The sequence below is a fragment of the Dendropsophus ebraccatus genome, chromosome 13, assembly GCF_027789765.1.
Source record: "Dendropsophus ebraccatus isolate aDenEbr1 chromosome 13, aDenEbr1.pat, whole genome shotgun sequence".
Lineage (NCBI taxonomy): Eukaryota > Metazoa > Chordata > Amphibia > Anura > Hylidae > Dendropsophus > Dendropsophus ebraccatus.
The window spans coordinates 577,903-601,603 of record NC_091466.1 but is presented as its reverse complement, the minus strand read 5'-3'; the positions used below and the strand labels follow the sequence as shown (position 1 = coordinate 601,603).

Here is a 23,701-nt window from a genome sequence, read left to right as displayed (position 1 = left end):
CTACTACTCCCAGTACTACTCTCACTACTGCTGCTACTACTCCCAGTACTACCCCCACTACTGCTACTACTACTCCCAGTACTACTCTCACTACTGCTGCTACTACTACTCTCACTACTGCTACTACTACTCCCAGTACTGCTACCAATATTACTACTACTCCCAGTACTGCTACCACTACTCCTAGTACTACTCTTACTACTGCTCCTCCCAGTATTACTATATTACTACTACTCCCACTACTGCTACTCTCACTATTACTACTCCCACTATTACTACTACTACTCCCAGTACTACTCCCAATATTACTACTACTCCCCCACTACTGCTACTACTACTCCAAATATTAATTCTACTCCCTGTACTACTACTACTAGAAGTCCTACTCCCACTATTACTACTACTACTCCCAGTATTACTATATTACTACTACTCCCACTACTACTACTCCCAGTACTACTCCCAGTACTACTGCCACTACTACTCCCAATATTACTTCTACTACTCCAAGTACTACTCCCACTGCTGCTACTACTACAACTACTACTCCCACTACTGCTACTACTCCCACTACTGCTACTACTACTAGTACTACTTCCACTACTGCTAGTACTACTCCCACTATTACTACTACTACTCCCAATATTACTACTACTCCCAGTACTGCTACTACTACTAGTACTACTGCTACTACTCCTACTATTACTACTACTCCAAGTACTACTCCCACTACTGCTACTACTACTCCAAGTACTACTCCCACTACTGCTACTACTACTCCAAGTACTACTCCCACTACTGCTGCTACTACTACTAGTACTACTCCCACTACTACTACTCCCACTACTGATACTACTCCCACTACTGCTACTAGTACTACTCCCACTACTGCTACTACTACTACTCCCACTATTACTACTACTCCAAGTACTACTCCCACTACTGCTACTACTACTCCCACTACTGCTACCAGTACTCCAAGTACTACTCCCACTACTAGTACTACTCCCACTACTCCCAATATTGCTACTACTCCAAGTACTACTCCCACTACTGCTACTACTACTCCAAGTATTACTCCCACTACTGCTACTACTACTCCCAGTACTACTCCCACTACTGCTACTACTACTCCCAATATTACTACTACTCCCAGTACTACTCTCACTACTACTACTATTACTCCCAGCACTACTCCCACTACTGCTACTACTACTCCCACTACTACTACTACTCCCAGCACTACTCCCACTACTACTACTGCTACTATTACTCCAAGTACTACTCCCACTATTACTACTACTCCTCCCAATATTACTACTACTCCCAGTACTACTCCCACTACTACTACTATTACTCCCAGCACTACTCCCACTACTGCTACTACTACTACTACTACTACTACTCCCAGTACTACTCCCACTACTGCTACTACTACTACTCCCACCACTACTACTATTACTCCCAGCACTACTCCCTCTACTGCTACTACTCCTCCCACTACTGCTACTACTACTCCCACTACTGCTACTATTACTCCCAGCACTACTCCCACTACTGCTACTACTACTCCCACTACTACTGCTACTATTACTCCCAGCACTACTCCCACTACTACTGCTACTATTACTCCCAGCACTACTCCCACTACTACTACTACTATTACTCCCAGCACTACTCCCACTACTGCTACTACTACTCCCACCACTACTCCCACTACTGCTACTATTACTCATAGCACTACTCCCACTACTACTGCTACTATTACTCCCACTACTGCTACTATTACTCCCAGTACTACTACTATTACTCCCAGCACTACTCCCACTACTACTGCTACTATTAATACCACTACTGCTACTATTACTCCCAGTACTACTACTATTACTCCCAGCACTACTCCCACTACTACTGCTACTACTACTCCCAGCACTACTCCCACTACTACTGCTACTATTACTCCCAGCACTACTCCCACTACTGCTACTATTACTCCCAGCACTACTCCCACTACTACTACTACTACTACTCCCACTACTACTATTATTACTCCCAGTACTACTCCCACTACTGCTACTACTACTCCCACTACTACTATTACTCCTACTACTACTACTACTATTACTCCCAGCACTACTCCCACTACTGCTACTACTACTACCACTACTACTACTATTACTCCCAGCACTACTCCCACTACTACTGCTACTATTACTCCCAGCACTACTCCCACTACTGCTACTATTACTCCCAGTACTACTCCCACTATTACTACTACTACTACTCCAACTACTACTATTATTACTCCCAGCACTACTCCCACTACTGCTACTACTACTCCCACTACTACTATTACTCCCACTACTACTACTACTATTACTCCCAGCACTACTCCCACTACTGCTACTACTACTACCACTACTACTACTATTACTCCCAGCACTACTCCCACTACTACTACTATTACTCCCAGCACTACTCCCACTACTGCTACTACTACTCCCACTACTACTACTATTACTCCCACTACTGCTACTATTACTCCCAGCACTACTCCCACTACTACTGCTACTATTAATACCACTACTGCTACTATTACTCCCAGTACTACTACTATTACTCCCAGCACTACTCCCACTACTACTGCTACTATTACTCCCAGCACTACTCCCACTACTACTGCTACTATTACTCCCAGCACTACTCCCACTACTGCTACTACTACTCCCACCACTACTCCCACTACTGCTACTATTACTCATAGCACTACTCCCACTACTACTGCTACTATTACTCCCACTACTGCTACTATTACTCCCAGTACTACTACTATTACTCCCAGCACTACTCCCACTACTACTGCTACTATTAATACCACTACTGCTACTATTACTCCCAGTACTACTACTATTACTCCCAGCACTACTCCCACTACTACTGCTACTATTACTCCCAGCACTACTCCCACTACTACTGCTACTATTACTCCCAGCACTACTCCCACTACTGCTACTATTACTCCCAGTACTACTCCCACTATTACTACTACTACTACTCCCACTACTACTATTATTACTCCCAGCACTACTCCCACTACTGCTACTACTACTCCCACTACTACTATTACTCCCACTACTACTACTACTATTACTCCCAGCACTACTCCCACTACTGCTACTACTACTACCACTACTACTACTATTACTCCCAGCACTACTCCCACTACTACTGCTACTATTACTCCCAGCACTACTCCCACTACTGCTACTATTACTCCCAGTACTACTCCCACTATTACTACTACTACTACTCCCACTACTACTATTATTACTCCCAGCACTACTCCCACTACTGCTACTACTACTCCCACTACTACTATTACTCCCACTACTACTACTACTATTACTCCCAGCACTACTCCCACTACTGCTACTACTACTACCACTACTACTACTATTACTCCCAGCACTACTCCCACTACTGCTACTATTACTCCCAGCACTACTCCCACTACTGCTACTACTACTCCCACTACTACTACTATTACTCCCACTACTACTACTATTACTCCCAGCACTACTCCCACTACGGCTACTACTACTACCACCACTACTACTTCTATTACTCCCAGCACTACTCCCACTACTGCTACTATTACTCCCAGTACTACTTCCACTATTACTACTACTACTCCCACTACTGCTTCTATTACTCCCAGCACTACTCCCACTACTGCTACTACCAGTACTACTACTATTACTCCCAGTACTACCCCCACTACTGCTACTATTACTCCCAGTACTACTTCCACTATTACTACTACTCCCAGTACTACTCCCAGTACTACTGCTACTACTACTCCCAGTACTACTCTCACTACTGCTACTACTACTCCCAGTACTACTCCCACTACTGCTACTACTACTGCCAGTACTACTCTCACTACTGCTACTACTACTCCCAGCACTACTCCCACTATTACTACTACTACTCCCACTACTGCTTCTATTACTCCCAGCACTACTCCCACTACTGCTACTACCAGTACTACTACTATTACTCCCAGTACTACCCCCACTACTGCTACTATTACTCCCAGTACTACTTCCACTATTACTACTACTCCCAGTACTACCCCCACTACTACTACTACTACTACTCCCACTATTACTACTACTCCAAGTACTACTCCCACTACTGCTACTACTACTCCCAGTACTACTCCCACTATTACTACTACTCCCACTACTGCTACTACTACTCCCAGTACTACTCCCACTACTGCTACTACTACTACTCCCACTATTACTACTACTCCAAGTACTACTCCCACTACTGCTACTACTACTACTCCCACTATTACTACTACTCCAAGTACTACTGCTACTACTCCCAGTACTACTCCCACTACTGCTACTACTACTCCCAGTACTACCCCCACTACTACTACTACTACTCCCAGTACTACCCCCACTACTACTACTACTCCCAGTACTACTCCCACTACTGCTACTACTACTCCCACTACTGCTACTACTACTCCCAGTACTACTCTCACTACTGCTACTACTACTCCCACTATTACTACTACTCCAAGTACTACTCCCACTACTGCTACTACTACTACTCCCACTATTACTGCTACTATTACTCCAAGTATTACCACTACTGCTACTACTACTCCCACTACTGCTGCTACTACTACTCCCAGTACTACTCCCACTACTGCTACTACTACTCCCAGTACTACTCCCACTACTACTACTCCCAGTACTACTCCCACTATTACTACTACTCCCAGTACTACTCCCACTACTGCTACTACTACTCCAAGTATTACTCTCACTACTGCTACTACTACTCCCAGTACTACTCCCACTACTGCTACTACTACTCCCAGTACTACTCCCACTACTGCTACTACTACTCCCACTATAACTACTACTACTACTTCCAATACTATTCCCACTACTGCTACTACTACTCCCACTATAACTACTACTCCCAATATTACTACTACTCCCAGTACTACTCTCACTACTGCTACTACTACTCCCACTACTACTACTACTACTACTACTCACAGCACTACTCCCACTACTGCTACTACTACTGCCAGTACTACTCTCACTGCTGCTACTCCCAGTACTACTCCCACTACTGCTATTACTACCCCCACTACTATTACTACTTCTTCTATTACTACCCCCACTATTACTACTCCCAGTACTACTCTCACTACTGCTACTACTACTCCCAGTACTACTCTCACTACTGCTACTACTACTCCCAGTACTACTCTCACTACTGCTACTACTACTCCCAGTACTACTCTCACTACTGCTACTACTACTCCCAGTACTACTCTCACTACTGCTACTACTACTCCCAGTACTACTCTCACTACTGCTACTACTACTCCCAGTACTACTCTCACTACTGCTACTACTACTCCCAGTACTACTCCCACTACTGCTACTACTACTCCCAGTACTACTCTCACTACTGCTACTACTACTCCCAGTACTACTCTCACTACTGCTACTACTACTCCCAGTACAACTCTCACTACTGCTACTACTACTCCCAGTACTACTCTCACTACTGCTACTACTACTCCCAGTACTACTCCCACTACTGCTACTACTACTACTCCCACTATTACTGCTACTATTACTCCAAGTATTACCACTACTGCTACTACTACTCCCAGTACTACTCCCACTACTGCTACTACTACTCCCAGTACTACTCCCACTACTGCTACTACTACTCCCAGTACTATTCTCACTACTGCTACTACTACTCCCACTACTGCTACTACTACTCCCACTATAACTACTACTACTACTTCCAATACTATTCCCACTACTGCTACTACTACTCCCACTATAACTACTACTCCCTACTACTCCCAATATTACTACTACTCCCAGTACTACTCTCACTACTGCTACTACTACTCCCACTACTACTACTACTACTCCTCACAGCACTACTCCCACTACTGCTACTACTACTGCCAGTACTACTCTCACTGCTGCTACTCCCAGTACTACTCTCACTACTGCTACTCCCAGTACTACTCCCACTACTACTACTACTACTCCCAGTACTACTCCCACTACTGCTACTACTACTCCCAGTACTACTCTCACTACTGCTACTACTACTCCCAGTACTACTCTCACTACTGCTACTACTACTCCCAGTACTACTCTCACTACTGCTACTACTACTCCCAGTACAACTCTCACTACTGCTACTACTTCTCCCAGTACTACTCTCACTACTGCTACTCCCAGTACTACTGCTACTACTACTCCCAGTACTACTCCCACTACTGCTACTACTACTCCCACTACTACTGCTACTACTCCCAGTACTACTCCCACTACTGCTACTACTACTCCCAGTACTACCCCCACTACTACTACTACTACGCCCAGTACTACTCCCACTATTACTACTACTCCCAGTACTACTCCCACTACTGCTACTACTCCTCCCACTACTGCTACTACTACTCCCAGTACTACTCTCACTACTGCTGCTACTACTACTCTCACTACTGCTACTACTACTCCCAGTACTGCTACCAATATTACTACTACTCCCAGTACTGCTACCACTACTCCTAGTACTACTCTTACTACTGCTCCTCCCAGTATTACTATATTACTACTACTCCCACTACTGCTACTCTCACTATTACTACTCCCACTATTACTACTACTACTCCCAGTACTACTCCCAATATTACTACTACTCCCCCACTACTGCTACTACTACTCCAAATATTAATTCTACTCCCTGTACTACTACTACTAGAAGTCCTACTCCCACTATTACTACTACTACTCCCAGTATTACTATATTACTACTACTCCCACTACTACTACTCCCAGTACTACTCCCAGTACTACTGCCACTACTACTCCCAATATTACTTCTACTACTCCAAGTACTACTCCCACTGCTGCTACTACTACAACTACTACTCCCACTACTGCTACTACTCCCACTACTGCTACTACTACTAGTACTACTTCCACTACTGCTAGTACTACTCCCACTATTACTACTACTACTCCCAATATTACTACTACTCCCAGTACTGCTACTACTACTAGTACTACTGCTACTACTCCTACTATTACTACTACTCCAAGTACTACTCCCACTACTGCTACTACTACTCCAAGTACTACTCCCACTACTGCTACTACTACTCCAAGTACTACTCCCACTACTGCTGCTACTACTACTAGTACTACTCCCACTACTACTACTCCCACTACTGATACTACTCCCACTACTGCTACTAGTACTACTCCCACTACTGCTACTACTACTACTCCCACTATTACTACTACTCCAAGTACTACTCCCACTACTGCTACTACTACTCCCACTACTGCTACCAGTACTCCAAGTACTACTCCCACTACTAGTACTACTCCCACTACTCCCAATATTGCTACTACTCCAAGTACTACTCCCACTACTGCTACTACTACTCCAAGTATTACTCTCACTACTGCTACTACTACTCCAAGTACTACTCCCACTACTGCTACTACTTCTCCCAATATTACTACTACTCCCAGTACTACTCCCACTACTGCTACTATTACTCCCAGCACTACTCCCACTACTGCTACTACTACTCCCACTACTACTACTACTCCCAGCACTACTCCCACTACTACTACTGCTACTATTACTCCCAGTACTACTCCCACTATTACTACTACTCCTCCCAATATTACTACTACTCCCAGTACTACTCCCACTACTGCTACTACTACTCCCAGTACTACTCCCACTACTGCTACTACTACTACTGCTACTATTACTCCCAGCACTACTCCCACTACTGCTACTACTACTACTCCCACCACTACTACTATTACTCCCAGTACTACTCCCACTACTGCTACTACTCCTCCCACTACTGCTACTACTACTCCCACCACTACTACTATTACTCCCAGCACTACTCCCACTACTGCTACTACTACTCCCAGCACTACTGCTACTATTACTCCCAGCACTACTCCCACTACTACTGCTACTATTACTCCCAGCACTACTCCCACTACTACTGCTACTATTACTCCCAGCACTACTCCCACTACTGCTACTACTACTCCCAGCACTACTCCCACTACTGCTACTATTACTCATAGCACTACTCCCACTACTACTGCTACTATTACTCCCACTACTGCTACTATTACTCCCAGTACTACTACTATTACTCCCAGCACTACTCCCACTACTACTGCTACTATTAATACCACTACTACTACTACTACTCCCAGTACTACTACTATTACTCCCAGCACTACTCCCACTACTACTGCTACTATTACTCCCAGCACTACTCCCACTACTACTGCTACTATTACTCCCAGCACTACTCCCACTACTGCTACTATTACTCCCAGTACTACTCCCACTATTACTACTACTACTACTCCCACTACTACTATTATTACTCCCAGCACTACTCCCACTACTGCTACTACTACTCCCACTACTACTATTACTCCTACTACTACTACTACTATTACTCCCAGCACTACTCCCACTACTGCTACTACTACTACTACCACTACTACTACTATTACTCCCAGCACTACTCCCACTACTACTGCTACTATTACTCCCAGCACTACTCCCACTACTGCTACTATTACTCCCAGTACTACTCCCACTATTACTACTACTACTACTCCCACTACTACTATTATTACTCCCAGCACTACTCCCACTACTGCTACTACTACTCCCACTACTACTATTACTCCCACTACTACTACTACTATTACTCCCAGCACTACTCCCACTACTGCTACTACTACTACCACTACTACTACTATTACTCCCAGCACTAGTCCCACTACTACTACTATTACTCCCAGCACTACTCCCACTACTGCTACTACTACTCCCACTACTACTACTATTACTCCCACTACTGCTACTATTACTCCCAGCACTACTCCCACTACTACTGCTACTATTAATACCACTACTGCTACTATTACTCCCAGTACTACTACTATTACTCCCAGCACTACTCCCACTACTACTGCTACTATTACTCCCAGCACTACTCCCACTACTACTGCTACTATTACTCCCAGCACTACTCCCACTACTGCTACTACTACTCCCACCACTACTCCCACTACTGCTACTACTACTACTCCCACTACTACTGCTACTATTACTCCCACTACTGCTACTATTACTCCCAGTACTACTACTATTACTCCCAGCACTACTCCCACTACTACTGCTACTATTAATACCACTACTGCTACTATTACTCCCAGTACTACTACTATTACTCCCAGCACTACTCCCACTACTACTGCTACTATTACTCCCAGCACTACTCCCACTACTACTGCTACTATTACTCCCAGCACTACTCCCACTACTGCTACTATTACTCCCAGTACTACTCCCACTATTACTACTACTACTACTCCCACTACTACTATTATTACTCCCAGCACTACTCCCACTACTGCTACTACTACTCCCACTACTACTATTACTCCCACTACTACTACTACTATTACTCCCAGCACTACTCCCACTACTGCTACTACTACTACCACTACTACTACTATTACTCCCAGCACTACTCCCACTACTACTGCTACTATTACTCCCAGCACTACTCCCACTACTGCTACTATTACTCCCAGTACTACTCCCACTATTACTACTACTACTACTCCCACTACTACTATTATTACTCCCAGCACTACTCCCACTACTGCTACTACTACTCCCACTACTACTATTACTCCTACTACTACTACTACTATTACTCCCAGCACTACTCCCACTACTGCTACTACTACTACCACTACTACTACTATTACTCCCACTACTACTACTATTACTCCCAGCACTACTCCCACTACTGCTACTACTACTCCCACTACTACTACTATTACTCCCACTACTACTACTATTACTCCCAGCACTACTCCCACTACGGCTACTACTACTACCACCACTACTACTTCTATTACTCCCAGCACTACTCCCACTACTGCTACTATTACTCCCAGTACTACTCCCACTATTACTACTACTACTCCCACTACTGCTTCTATTACTCCCAGCACTACTCCCACTACTGCTACTACCAGTACTACTACTATTACTCCCAGTACTACCCCCACTACTGCTACTATTACTCCCAGTACTACTTCCACTATTACTACTACTCCCAGTACTACTCCCAGTACTACTGCTACTACTACTCCCAGTACTACTCTCACTACTGCTACTACTACTCCCAGTACTACTCCCACTACTGCTACTACTACTGCCAGTACTACTCTCACTACTGCTACTACTACTCCCAGCACTACTCCCACTATTACTACTACTACTCCCACTACTGCTTCTATTACTCCCAGCACTACTCCCACTACTGCTACTACCAGTACTACTACTATTACTCCCAGTACTACCCCCACTACTGCTACTATTACTCCCAGTACTACTTCCACTATTACTACTACTCCCAGTACTACCCCACTACTACTACTACTACTACTCCCACTATTACTACTACTCCAAGTACTACTCCCACTACTGCTACTACTACTCCCAGTACTACTCCCACTATTACTACTACTCCCACTACTGCTACTACTACTCCCAGTACTACTCCCACTACTGCTGCTACTACTACTACTCCCACTATTACTACTACTCCAAGTACTACTCCCACTACTGCTACTACTACTACTCCCACTATTACTACTACTCCAAGTACTACTGCTACTACTCCCAGTACTACTCCCACTACTGCTACTACTACTCCCAGTACTACTCCCACTACTGCTACTACTACTCCCAGTACTACCCCCACTACTACTACTACTCCCAGTACTACTCCCACTACTGCTACTACTACTCCCGCTACTGCTACTACTACTCCCAGTACTACTCTCACTACTGCTACTACTACTCCCACTATTACTACTACTGCTATTACTACCCCCACTACTACTACTACTACTACTCCCACTATTACTGCTACTATTACTCCAAGTATTACCACTACTGCTACTACTACTCCCACTACTGCTGCTACTACTACTCCCAGTACTACTCCCACTACTGCTACTACTACTCCCAGTACTACTCCCACTACTACTACTACTCCCAGTACTACTCCCACTATTACTACTACTCCCAGTACTACTCCCACTACTGCTACTACTACTCCAAGTATTACTCTCACTACTGCTACTACTACTCCCAGTACTACTCCCACTACTGCTACTACTACTCCCAGTACTACTCCCACTACTGCTACTACTACTCCCACTATAACTACTACTACTACTTCCAATACTATTCCCACTACTGCTACTACTACTCCCACTATAACTACTACTCCCAATATTACTACTACTCCCAGTACTACTCTCACTACTGCTACTACTACTCCCACTACTACTACTACTACTACTACTCACAGCACTACTCCCACTACTGCTACTACTACTGCCAGTACTACTCTCACTGCTGCTACTCCCAGTACTACTCCCACTACTGCTACTACTACTCCCAGTACTACTCTCACTACTGCTACTACTACTCCCAGTACTACTCTCACTACTGCTACTACTACTCCCAGTACTACTCCCACTACTGCTACTACTACTCCCAGTACTACTCTCACTACTGCTACTACTACTCCCAGTACTACTCTCACTACTGCTACTACTACTCCCAGTACTACTCTCACTACTGCTACTACTACTCCCAGTACTACTCTCACTACTGCTACTACTACTCCCAGTACTACTCTCACTACTGCTACTACTACTCCCAGTACTACTCTCACTACTGCTACTACTACTCCCAGTACTACTCCCACTACTGCTACTACTACTCCCAGTACTACTCTCACTACTGCTACTACTACTCCCAGTACTACTCTCACTACTGCTACTACTACTCCCAGTACTACCCTCACTACTGCTACTACTACTCCCAGTACTACTCCCACTACTGCTACTACTACTACTCCCACTATTACTGCTACTATTACTCCAAGTATTACCACTACTGCTACTACTACTCCCAGTACTACTCCCACTACTGCTACTACTACTCCCAGTACTACTCCCACTACTGCTACTACTACTCCCAGTACTACTCTCACTACTGCTACTACTACTCCCACTACTGCTACTACTACTCCCACTATAACTACTACTACTACTTCCAATACTATTCCCACTACTGCTACTACTACTCCCACTATAACTACTACTCCCTACTACTCCCAATATTACTACTACTCCCAGTACTACTCTCACTACTGCTACTACTACTCCCACTACTACTACTACTACTCCTCACAGCACTACTCCCACTACTGCTACTACTACTGCCAGTACTACTCTCACTGCTGCTACTCCCAGTACTACTCTCACTACTGCTACTCCCAGTACTACTCCCACTACTACTACTACTACTCCCAGTACTACTCCCACTACTGCTGCTACTACTACTCCCAGTACTACTCTCACTACTGCTACTACTACTCCCAGTACTACTCTCACTACTGCTACTACTACTCCCAGTACTACTCTCACTACTGCTACTACTACTCCCAGTACAACTCTCACTACTGCTACTACTTCTCCCAGTACTACTCTCACTACTGCTACTCCCAGTACTACTGCTACTACTACTCCCAGTACTACTCCCACTACTGCTACTACTACTCCCACTACTACTACTACTACTCCCAGTACTACTCCCACTACTGCTACTACTACTCCCAGTACTACCCCCACTACTACTACTACTACTCCCAGTACTACTCCCACTATTACTACTACTCCCAGTACTACTCCCACTACTGCTACTACTCCTCCCACTACTGCTACTACTACTCCCAGTACTACTCTCACTACTGCTGCTACTACTACTCTCACTACTGCTACTACTACTCCCAGTACTGCTACCAATATTACTACTACTCCCAGTACTGCTACCACTACTCCTAGTACTACTCTTACTACTGCTCCTCCCAGTATTACTATATTACTACTACTCCCACTACTGCTACTCTCACTATTACTACTCCCACTATTACTACTACTACTCCCAGTACTACTCCCAATATTACTACTACTCCCCCACTACTGCTACTACTACTCCATATATTAATTCTACTCCCTGTACTACTACTACTAGAAGTCCTACTCCCACTATTACTACTACTACTCCCAGTATTACTATATTACTACTACTCCCACTACTACTACTCCCAGTACTACTCCCAGTACTACTGCCACTACTACTCCCAATATTACTTCTACTACTCCAAGTACTACTCCCACTGCTGCTACTACTACAACTACTACTCCCACTACTGCTACTACTCCCACTACTGCTACTACTACTAGTACTACTTCCACTACTGCTAGTACTACTCCCACTATTACTACTACTACTCCCAATATTACTACTACTCCCAGTACTGCTACTACTACTAGTACTACTGCTACTACTCCTACTATTACTACTACTCCAAGTACTACTCCCACTACTGCTACTACTACTCCAAGTACTACTCCCACTACTGCTACTACTACTCCAAGTACTACTCCCACTACTGCTGCTACTACTACTAGTACTACTCCCACTACTACTACTCCCACTACTGATACTACTCCCACTACTGCTACTAGTACTACTCCCACTACTGCTACTACTACTACTCCCACTATTACTACTACTCCAAGTACTACTCCCACTACTGCTACTACTACTCCCACTACTGCTACCAGTACTCCAAGTACTACTCCCACTACTAGTACTACTCCCACTACTCCCAATATTGCTACTACTCCAAGTACTACTCCCACTACTGCTACTACTACTCCAAGTATTACTCTCACTACTGCTACTACTACTCCAAGTACTACTCCCACTACTGCTACTACTTCTCCCAATATTACTACTACTCCCAGTACTACTCTCACTACTACTACTATTACTCCCAGCACTACTCCCACTACTGCTACTACTACTCCCACTATTACTACTACTCCCAGCACTACTCCCACTACTACTACTGCTACTATTACTCCAAGTACTACTCCCACTATTACTACTACTCCTCCCAATATTACTACTACTCCCAGTACTACTCCCACTACTACTACTATTACTCCCAGCACTACTCCCACTACTGCTACTACTACTACTGCTACTATTACTCCCAGCACTACTCCCACTACTGCTACTACTACTACTCCCACCACTACTACTATTACTCCCAGCACTACTCCCTCTACTGCTACTACTCCTCCCACTACTGCTACTACTACTCCCACCACTACTACTATTACTCCCAGTACTACTCCCACTACTGCTACTACTACTCCCAGCACTACTGCTACTATTACTCCCAGCACTACTCCCACTACTACTGCTACTATTACTCCCAGCACTACTCCCACTACTACTGCTACTATTACTCCCAGCACTACTCCCACTACTGCTACTACTACTCCCACCACTACTCCCACTACTGCTACTATTACTCATAGCACTACTCCCACTACTACTGCTACTATTACTCCCACTACTGCTACTATTACTCCCAGTACTACTACTATTACTCCCAGCACTACTCCCACTACTACTGCTACTATTAATACCACTACTGCTACTATTACTCCCAGTACTACTACTATTACTCCCAGCACTACTCCCACTACTACTGCTACTATTACTCCCAGCACTACTCCCACTACTACTGCTACTATTACTCCCAGTACTACTCCCACTACTGCTACTATTACTCCCAGTACTACTCCCACTATTACTACTACTACTACTCCCACTACTACTATTATTACTCCCAGCACTACTCCCACTACTGCTACTACTACTCCCACTACTACTATTACTCCTACTACTACTACTACTATTACTCCCAGCACTACTCCCACTACTGCTACTACTACTACCACTACTACTACTATTACTCCCAGCACTACTCCCACTACTACTGCTACTATTACTCCCAGCACTACTCCCACTACTGCTACTATTACTCCCAGTACTACTCCCACTATTACTACTACTACTACTCCCACTACTACTATTATTACTCCCAGCACTACTCCCACTACTGCTACTACTACTCCCACTACTACTATTACTCCCACTACTACTACTACTATTACTCCCAGCACTACTCCCACTACTGCTACTACTACTACCACTACTACTACTATTACTCCCAGCACTAGTCCCACTACTACTACTATTACTCCCAGCACTACTCCCACTACTGCTACTACTACTCCCACTACTACTACTATTACTCCCACTACTACTACTATTACTCCCAGCACTACTCCCACTACGGCTACTACTACTACCACCACTACTACTGCTATTACTACCCCCACTACTATTACTACTACTGCTATTACTACCCCCACTATTACTACTACTGCTATTACTACCCCCACTACTATTACTACTACTGCTATTACTACCCCCACTATTACTACTACTGCTATTACTACCCCCACTACTATTACTACTACTGCTATTACTACCCCCACTATTACTACTACTGCTATTACTACCCCCACTACTATTACTACTACTGCTATTACTACCCCCCTACTATTACTACTACTGCTATTACTACCCCCACTACTATTACTACTGCTATTACTACCCCCACTATTACTACTACTGCTATTACTACCCCCACTACTATTACTACTACTGCTATTACTACCCCCACTATTAATACTACTGCTATTACTACCCCCACTACTATTACTACTACTGCTATTACTACCCCCACTACTATTACTACTGCTATTACTACCCCCACTATTACTACTACTGCTATTACTACCCCCACTACTATTACTACTACTTCTATTACTACCCCCACTATTACTACTACTGCTATTACTACCCTCACTATTACTACTACTGCTATTACTACCCCCACTACTATTACTACTACTGCTATTACTACCCCCACTATTACTACTACTGCTATTACTACCCCCACTACTATTACTTCTGCTATTACTACCCCCACTATTACTACTACTGCTATTACTACCCCCACTACTATTACTACTACTGCTATTACTACCCCCACTACTATTACTACTACTGCTATTACTACCCTCACTAATACTACTACTGCTATTACTACCCCCACTACTATTACTACTACTGCTATTACTACCCCCACTACTATTACTACTACTGCTATTACTACCCCCACTATTACTACTACTGCTATTACTACCCCCACTACTATTACTACTACTGCTATTACTACCCTCACTATTACTACTACTGCTATTACTACCCCCACTACTATTACTACTACTGCTATTACTATCCCCACTATTACTACTACTGCTATTACTACCCCCACTACTATTACTACTACTGCTATTACTACCCTCACTATTACTACTACTGCTATTACTACCCCCACTACTATTACTACTACTGCTATTACTACCCCCACTACTATTACTACTACTGCTATTACTACCCCCACTACTATTACTACTACTGCTATTACTACCCCCACTATTACTACTACTGCTATTACTACCCCCACTACTATTACTACTACTGCTGTTACTACCCCCACTATTACTACTACTGCTATTACTACCCCCACTACTATTACTACTACTGCTATTACTACCCCCACTATTACTACTACTGCTATTACTACCCCCACTACTATTACTACTACTGCTATTACTACCCCCCTACTATTACTACTACTGCTATTACTACCCCCACTACTATTACTACTGCTATTACTACCCCCACTATTACTACTACTGCTATTACTACCCCCACTACTATTACTACTACTGCTATTACTACCCCCACTATTAATACTACTGCTATTACTACCCCCACTACTATTACTACTACTGCTATTACTACCCCCACTACTATTACTACTGCTATTACTACCCCCACTATTACTACTACTGCTATTACTACCCCCACTACTATTACTACTACTTCTATTACTACCCCCACTATTACTACTACTGCTATTACTACCCTCACTATTACTACTACTGCTATTACTACCCCCACTACTATTACTACTACTGCTATTACTACCCCCACTATTACTACTACTGCTATAACTACCCCCACTACTATTACTTCTGCTATTACTACCCCCACTATTACTACTACTGCTATTACTACCCCCACTACTATTACTACTACTGCTATTACTACCTCCACTACTATTACTACTACTGCTATTACTACCCTCACTAATACTACTACTGCTATTACTACCCCCACTACTATTACTACTACTGCTATTACTACCCCCACTATTACTACTACTGCTATTACTACCCCCACTACTATTACTACTGCTATTACTACCCTCACTATTACTACTACTGCTATTACTACCCCCACTACTATTACTACTGCTATTACTACCCCCACTATTACTACTACTGCTATTACTACCACCACTATTACTACTACTGCTATTACTACCCCCACCACTATTACTACTACTGCTATTACTACCCCCACTACTATTACTACTACTGCTATTACTACCCTCACTAATACTACTACTGCTATTACTACCCCCACTACTATTACTACTACTGCTATTACTACCCCCACCACTATTACTACTACTGCTATTACTACTCCCACTACTATTACTACTACTGCTATTACTACCCCCACCACTATTACTACTACTGCTATTACTACCCCCACCACTATTACTACTACTGCTATTACTACCCCCACTATTACTACTACTGCTATTACTACCCCCACTACTATTACTACTACTGCTATTACTACCCCCACCACTATTACTACTACTGCTATTACTACCCCCACTACTATTACTACTTCTTCTATTACTACCCCCACTATTACTACTACTGCTATTACTACCCTCACTATTACTACTACTGCTATTACTACCCCCACTACTATTACTACTACTGCTATTACTATCCCCACTATTACTACTACTGCTATTACTACCCCCACTACTATTACTACTACTGCTATTACTAACCCCACTACTATTACTACTACTGCTATTACTACCCCCACTACTCTTACTACTACTGCTATTACTACCCCCCTACTATTACTACTACTGCTATTACTACCCCCGCTACTATTACTACTACTGCTATTACTACCCCCACTATTACTACTACTGCTATTACTACCCCCACTACTATTACTACTACTGCTATTACTACTACTGCTATTACTACCCCCACCACTATTACTACTACTGCTATTACTACCCTCACTACTATTACTACTACTTCTATTACTACCCCCACTATTACTACTACTGCTATTACTACCCTCACTATTACTACTACTGCTATTACTACCCCCACTACTATTACTACTACTGCTATTACTACCCCCACTATTACTACTACTGCTATTACTACCCCCACTACTATTACTACTACTGCTATTACTACTACTGCTATTACTACCCCCACCACTATTACTACTACTGCTATTACTACCCCCACTACTATTACTACTACTTCTATTACTACCCCCACTATTACTACTACTGCTATTACTACCCCCACTACTATTACTACTACTGCTATTACTACCCCCACTATTACTACTACTGCTATTACTACCCCCACTATTACTACTACTGCTATTACTACCCCCACTACTATTACTACTACTGCTATTACTACCCCCACCACTATTACTACTGCTATTACTACCCCCCACTATTACTACTACTACTACTCGCAATCCTGATACTACTACTCCCACTACTGCTACCTTCACTATTACTACTACTCCCACTCTTGATACTACTCCTCCCGCTAATACTAATACTACTTCCACTACTTCTACTCCCCTTATCTACTACTATACCCCTCATCTCCTATGACTCTACTACTACACCCATCATCATCATCATCAAGATTTAAATTGAGAATAATTTTATAAAGCGCTCTCCTCACCGAGCGTTGCCTGAGGGACGGAGCTCAGGGAATCCATGCTCTTGGCTGGACGCAGACTCATTCTTTCTGGCTTTCCATCTGGAAGAGAAACATTGATTCAAGACCCGATTCTGCTGTATTTGGAAGCCTGACCCGTTCCCTGTGCCCCTCAGAGATAAGGGACATAGGGCAGGGGTGGGGATGTGTCCTGTGGTGGGCCCCACACTCTGATGCCTGTCCTGTGGTGGGCCCCGCACTCTGATGCCTGTCCTGTGGTGGGCCCCGCACTCTGATGCCTGTTCTGTGGTGGGCCCCACACTCTGATGCCTGTCCTGTGGTGGGCCCCACACTCTGATGCCTGTCCTGTGGTGGGCCCCACACTCTGATGCCTGTCCTGTGGTGGGCCCCACACTCTGATGCCTGTCCTGTGGTGGGCCCCACACTCTGATGCCTGTCCTGTGGTGGGCCCCACACTCGGATGCCTGTCCTGTGGTGGGCCCCGCACTCTGATGCCTGTCCTGTGGTGGGCCCCGCACTCTGATGCCTGTCCTGTGGTGGGCCCCACACTCTGATGCCTGTCCTGTGGTGGGCCCCACACTCTGATGCCTGTCCTGTGGTGGGCCCCACACTCTGATGCCTGTCCTGTGGTGGGCCCCACACTCGGATGCCTGTCCTGTGGTGGGCCCCACACTCGGATGCCTGTCCTGTGGTGGGCCCCACACTCTGATGCCTGTCCTGTGGTGGGCCCCACACTCTGATGCCTGTCCTGTGGTGGGCCCCACACTCTGATGCCTGTCCTGTGGTGGGCCCAGCACTCTGATGCCTGTCCTGTGGTGGGCCCCACACTCTGATGCCTGTCCTGTGGTGGGCCCCACACTCTGATGCCTGTCCTGTGGTGGGCCCCACACTCGGATGCCTGTCCTGTGGTGGGCCCCACACTCTGATGCCTGTCCTGTTGTGGGCCCCACACTCTGATGCCTGTCCTGTGGTGGCCCCCACACTCGGATGCCTGTCCTGTTGTGGGCCCCACACTCTGATGCCTGTCCTGTGGTGGGCCCCACACTCGGATGCCTGTCCTGTGGTGGGCCCCACACTCGGATGCCTGTCCTGTGGTGGGCCCAACACTCGGATATCTGTCCTGTGGTGGGCCCCTCACTCGGATGCCTGTCCTGTGGTGGGCCCCTCACTCGGATGCCTGTCCTGTGGTGGGCCCCTCACTCGGATGCCTGTCCTGTGGTGGGCCCCACACTCGGATGCCTGTCCTGTGGTGGGATACCTGTCCTGTGGTGGGCCCAACACTCGGATATCTGTCCTGTGGTGGGCCCCACACTCGGATGCCTGTCCTGTGGTGGGCCCCGCACTCGGATGCCTGTCCTGTGGTGGGCCCCACACTCTGATGCCTGTCCTGCGGTGGGCCCCTCACTCGGATGCCTGTCCTGTGGTGGGCCCCACACTCGGATGCCTGTCCTGTGGTGGGATACCTGTCCTGTGGTGGGCCCAACACTCGGATATCTGTCCTGTGGTGGGCCCCACACTCAGATGCCTGTCCTGTGGTGGGCCCCGCCTCGGATGCCTGTCCTGTGGTGGGCCCCTCACTCGGATGCCTGTCATGTGGTGGGCCCCACACTCGGATGCCTGTCCTGTGGTGGGCCCCTCACTCGGATGCCTGTCCTGTGGTGGGCCCCTCACTCGGATGCCTGTCCTGTGGTGGGATACCTGTCCTGTGGTGGGCCCAACACTCGGATATCTGTCCTGTGGTGGGCCCCACACTCGGATGCCTGTCCTGTGGTGGGCTACCTGTCCTGTGGTGGGCCCAACACTCGGATATCTGTCCTGTGGTGGGCCCCGCACTCGGATGCCTGTCCTGTGGTGGGCCCCGCACTCGGATGCCTGTCCTGCGGTGGGCCCCGCACTCTGATGCCTGTCCTGCGGTGGGCCCCGCACTCTGATGCCTGTCCTGTGGTGGGCCCCGCACTCTGATGCCTGTCCTGTGGTGGGCCCCACACTCTGATGCCTGTCCTGTGGTGGGCCCCACACTCTGATGCCTGTCCTGTGGTGGGCCCCGCACTCTGATGCCTGTCCTGCGGTGGGCCCCACACTCTGATGCCTGTCCTGCGGTGGGCCCCACACTCTAATGCCTGTCCTGTGGTGGGCCCCACACTCTGATGCCTGTCCTGTGGTGGGCCCCACACTCTGATGCCTGTCCTGTGGTGGGCCCAGCACTCTGATGCCTGTCCTGTGGTGGGCCCCACACTCTGATGCCTGTCCTGTGGTGGGCCCCACACTCTGATGCCTGTCCTGTGGTGGGCCCCACACTCTGATGCCTGTCCTGTGGTGGGCCCCACACTCTGATGCCTGTCCTGTGGTGGGCCCCGCACTCTGATGCCTGTCCTGTGGTGGGCCCCACACTCTGATGCCTGTCCTGTGGTGGGCCCCACACTCTGATGCCTGTCCTGTGGTGGGCCCCGCACTCTGATGCCTGTCCTGCGGTGGGCCCCACACTCTGATGCCTGTCCTGCGGTGGGCCCCACACTCTAATGCCTGTCCTGTGGTGGGCCCCACACTCTGATGCCTGTCCTGTGGTGGGCCCCACACTCTGATGCCTGTCCTGTGGTGGGCCCCACACTCTGATGCCTGTCCTGTGGTGGGCCCCACACTCTGATGCCTGTCCTGTGGTGGGCCCAGCACTCTGATGCCTGTCCTGTGGTGGGCCCCACACTCTGATGCCTGTCCTGTGGTGGGCCCCGCACTCTGATATCTGTCCTGTGGTGGGCCCCACACTCGGATGCCTGTCCTGTGGTGGGCCCCACACTCGGATGCCTGTCCTGTGGTGGGCCCCTCACTCGGATGCCTGTCCTGTGGTGGGCCCCTCACTCGGATGCCTGTCCTGTGGTGGGCCCCGCACTCTGATGCCTGTCCTGTGGTGGGCCCCACACTCGGATGCCTGTCCTGTTGTGGGCCCCACACTCGGATGCCTGTCCTGTGGTGGGATACCTGTCCTTTATTCCAATGCAATGGAGGCTTCACATATCAGATACACAGCAACATGGTGAGAAGAGCTCCGCAGCTTACTCTCCTCATGTCCAGCCACATCTCATCTGCCCCTGAGACAAAGACCCCCACACACTCTATTCTACCCTGCCCCCATTTCCTGTGTAGCAGGGCAGGGCAGATCACAGGTCACCCCCCTGCGGAGAGTGTAGAAGATTCCAGAGGGTCATAAAAGTCACTGATCAGTATCACAATGTACAATGCTGATACACCAAGCAACAAACCAAGGAAGAAAACTACATTAACAAACCCATCTCTGTGACACCCCATACCCTAAGTGAGGTCTGTCCTGTGGTGGGTCCAAAACTCTGATGCCTGTCCTGTGGTGGGTCCAAAACTCTGATGCCTGTCCTGTGGTGGGATACCTGTCCTGTGGTGGGCCCAACACTCGGATATCTGTCCTGCGGTGGGCCCAACACTCGGATGCCTGTCCTGCGGTGGACCCAACACTCGGATGCCTGTCCTGCAGTGGACCCAACACTTGGATGCCTGTCCTGCGGTGGGCCCAACACACATATGCCTGTCCTGTGGTGGGCCCAACACTCTGATGTCTGTCTTGTGGTGGGCCCAACACTCGGATGTCTGTCTTGTGGTGGTCCCAACACTCGGATGCCTGTCTTGTGGTGGGCCCCACACTCGGATGCCTGTCCTGCGGTGGGCCTCACACCCTGATGCCTGTCCTGTGGTTGGCTTTACACTCTGATGCCTGTCCCGTGGTGGGCCCCACACTCTGATGTCTGTTCTGTGGTGGGCCTCACACTCTGACTGAGGTGGGCCCCACAGTCTGACTGAGGTCTGTTCTCTGGTGGGCCCCACGGTCTGACTGAGGTCTGTTCTCTGGTGGGCCCCACAGTCTGACTGAGGTCTGTTCTCTGGTGGGCCCCACGGTCTGACTGAGGTCTGTTCTCTGGTGGGCCCCACGGTCTGACTGAGGTCTGTTCTCTGGTGGGCCCCACGGTCTGACTGAGGTCTGTTCTCTGGTGGGCCCCACGGTCTGACTGAGGTCTGTTCTCTGGTGGGCCCCACGGTCTGACTGAGGTCTGTTCTCTGGTGGGCCCCACGGTCTGACTGAGGTCTGTTCTCTGGTGGGCCCCACGGTCTGAGGTCTGCTTTCTGGTTGCCTCCACGGTCTTATTGAGGTCTGTTGTCTGGGGGGCCCCACAGTCTGAGGTCTGTTTTCTGGTTGCCTTCACGGTCTGACTGAGGTCTGTTCTCTGGTTGGCCCCACGGTCTGACTGAGGTCTGTTCTCTGGTGGGCCCCACACACTTCTTACCTTTATCATCCTGTTTTTGAGACTTGCGCTTTGAATCTGGGTTGGACCTTCCAAGGTTAAAGATTGATTTCCATTTCTTGGCCTTCAAGGAACCTTTCCTCCTGTGGGCAGTATCATAGTTATAGGTCTCACCATCTTATGAAAGTGAACCAGTAACCCCATATATAGAGTACCAGCCACACAAATACAATGAGGGGCCAGTACAGTACCTATCTGGGAAATAGAAAAGATTCAACCCCAATGCTCCACCTACCTCCCACTGGCCATCTTTAAAGTATACCTTCAAAAATAAGT

General features: G+C 47.0%; 1 protein-coding gene across 1 annotated transcript in view; it reads right to left on the bottom strand.

Moving 5' to 3' along the window:
- Positions 1-23,701, bottom strand: part of ARHGAP30 (Rho GTPase activating protein 30) — a 78,600-nt gene that overhangs the window by 31,609 nt on the left and 23,290 nt on the right. The window contains exons 8-9 of the mRNA XM_069950452.1: positions 23,408-23,508; positions 19,104-19,181 (exon numbers count right to left, since the gene is read on the bottom strand). Of these exons, the coding sequence (XP_069806553.1) occupies positions 19,104-19,181; positions 23,408-23,508 (179 nt within the window). The remainder of the gene's footprint in view (positions 1-19,103; positions 19,182-23,407; positions 23,509-23,701) is intronic.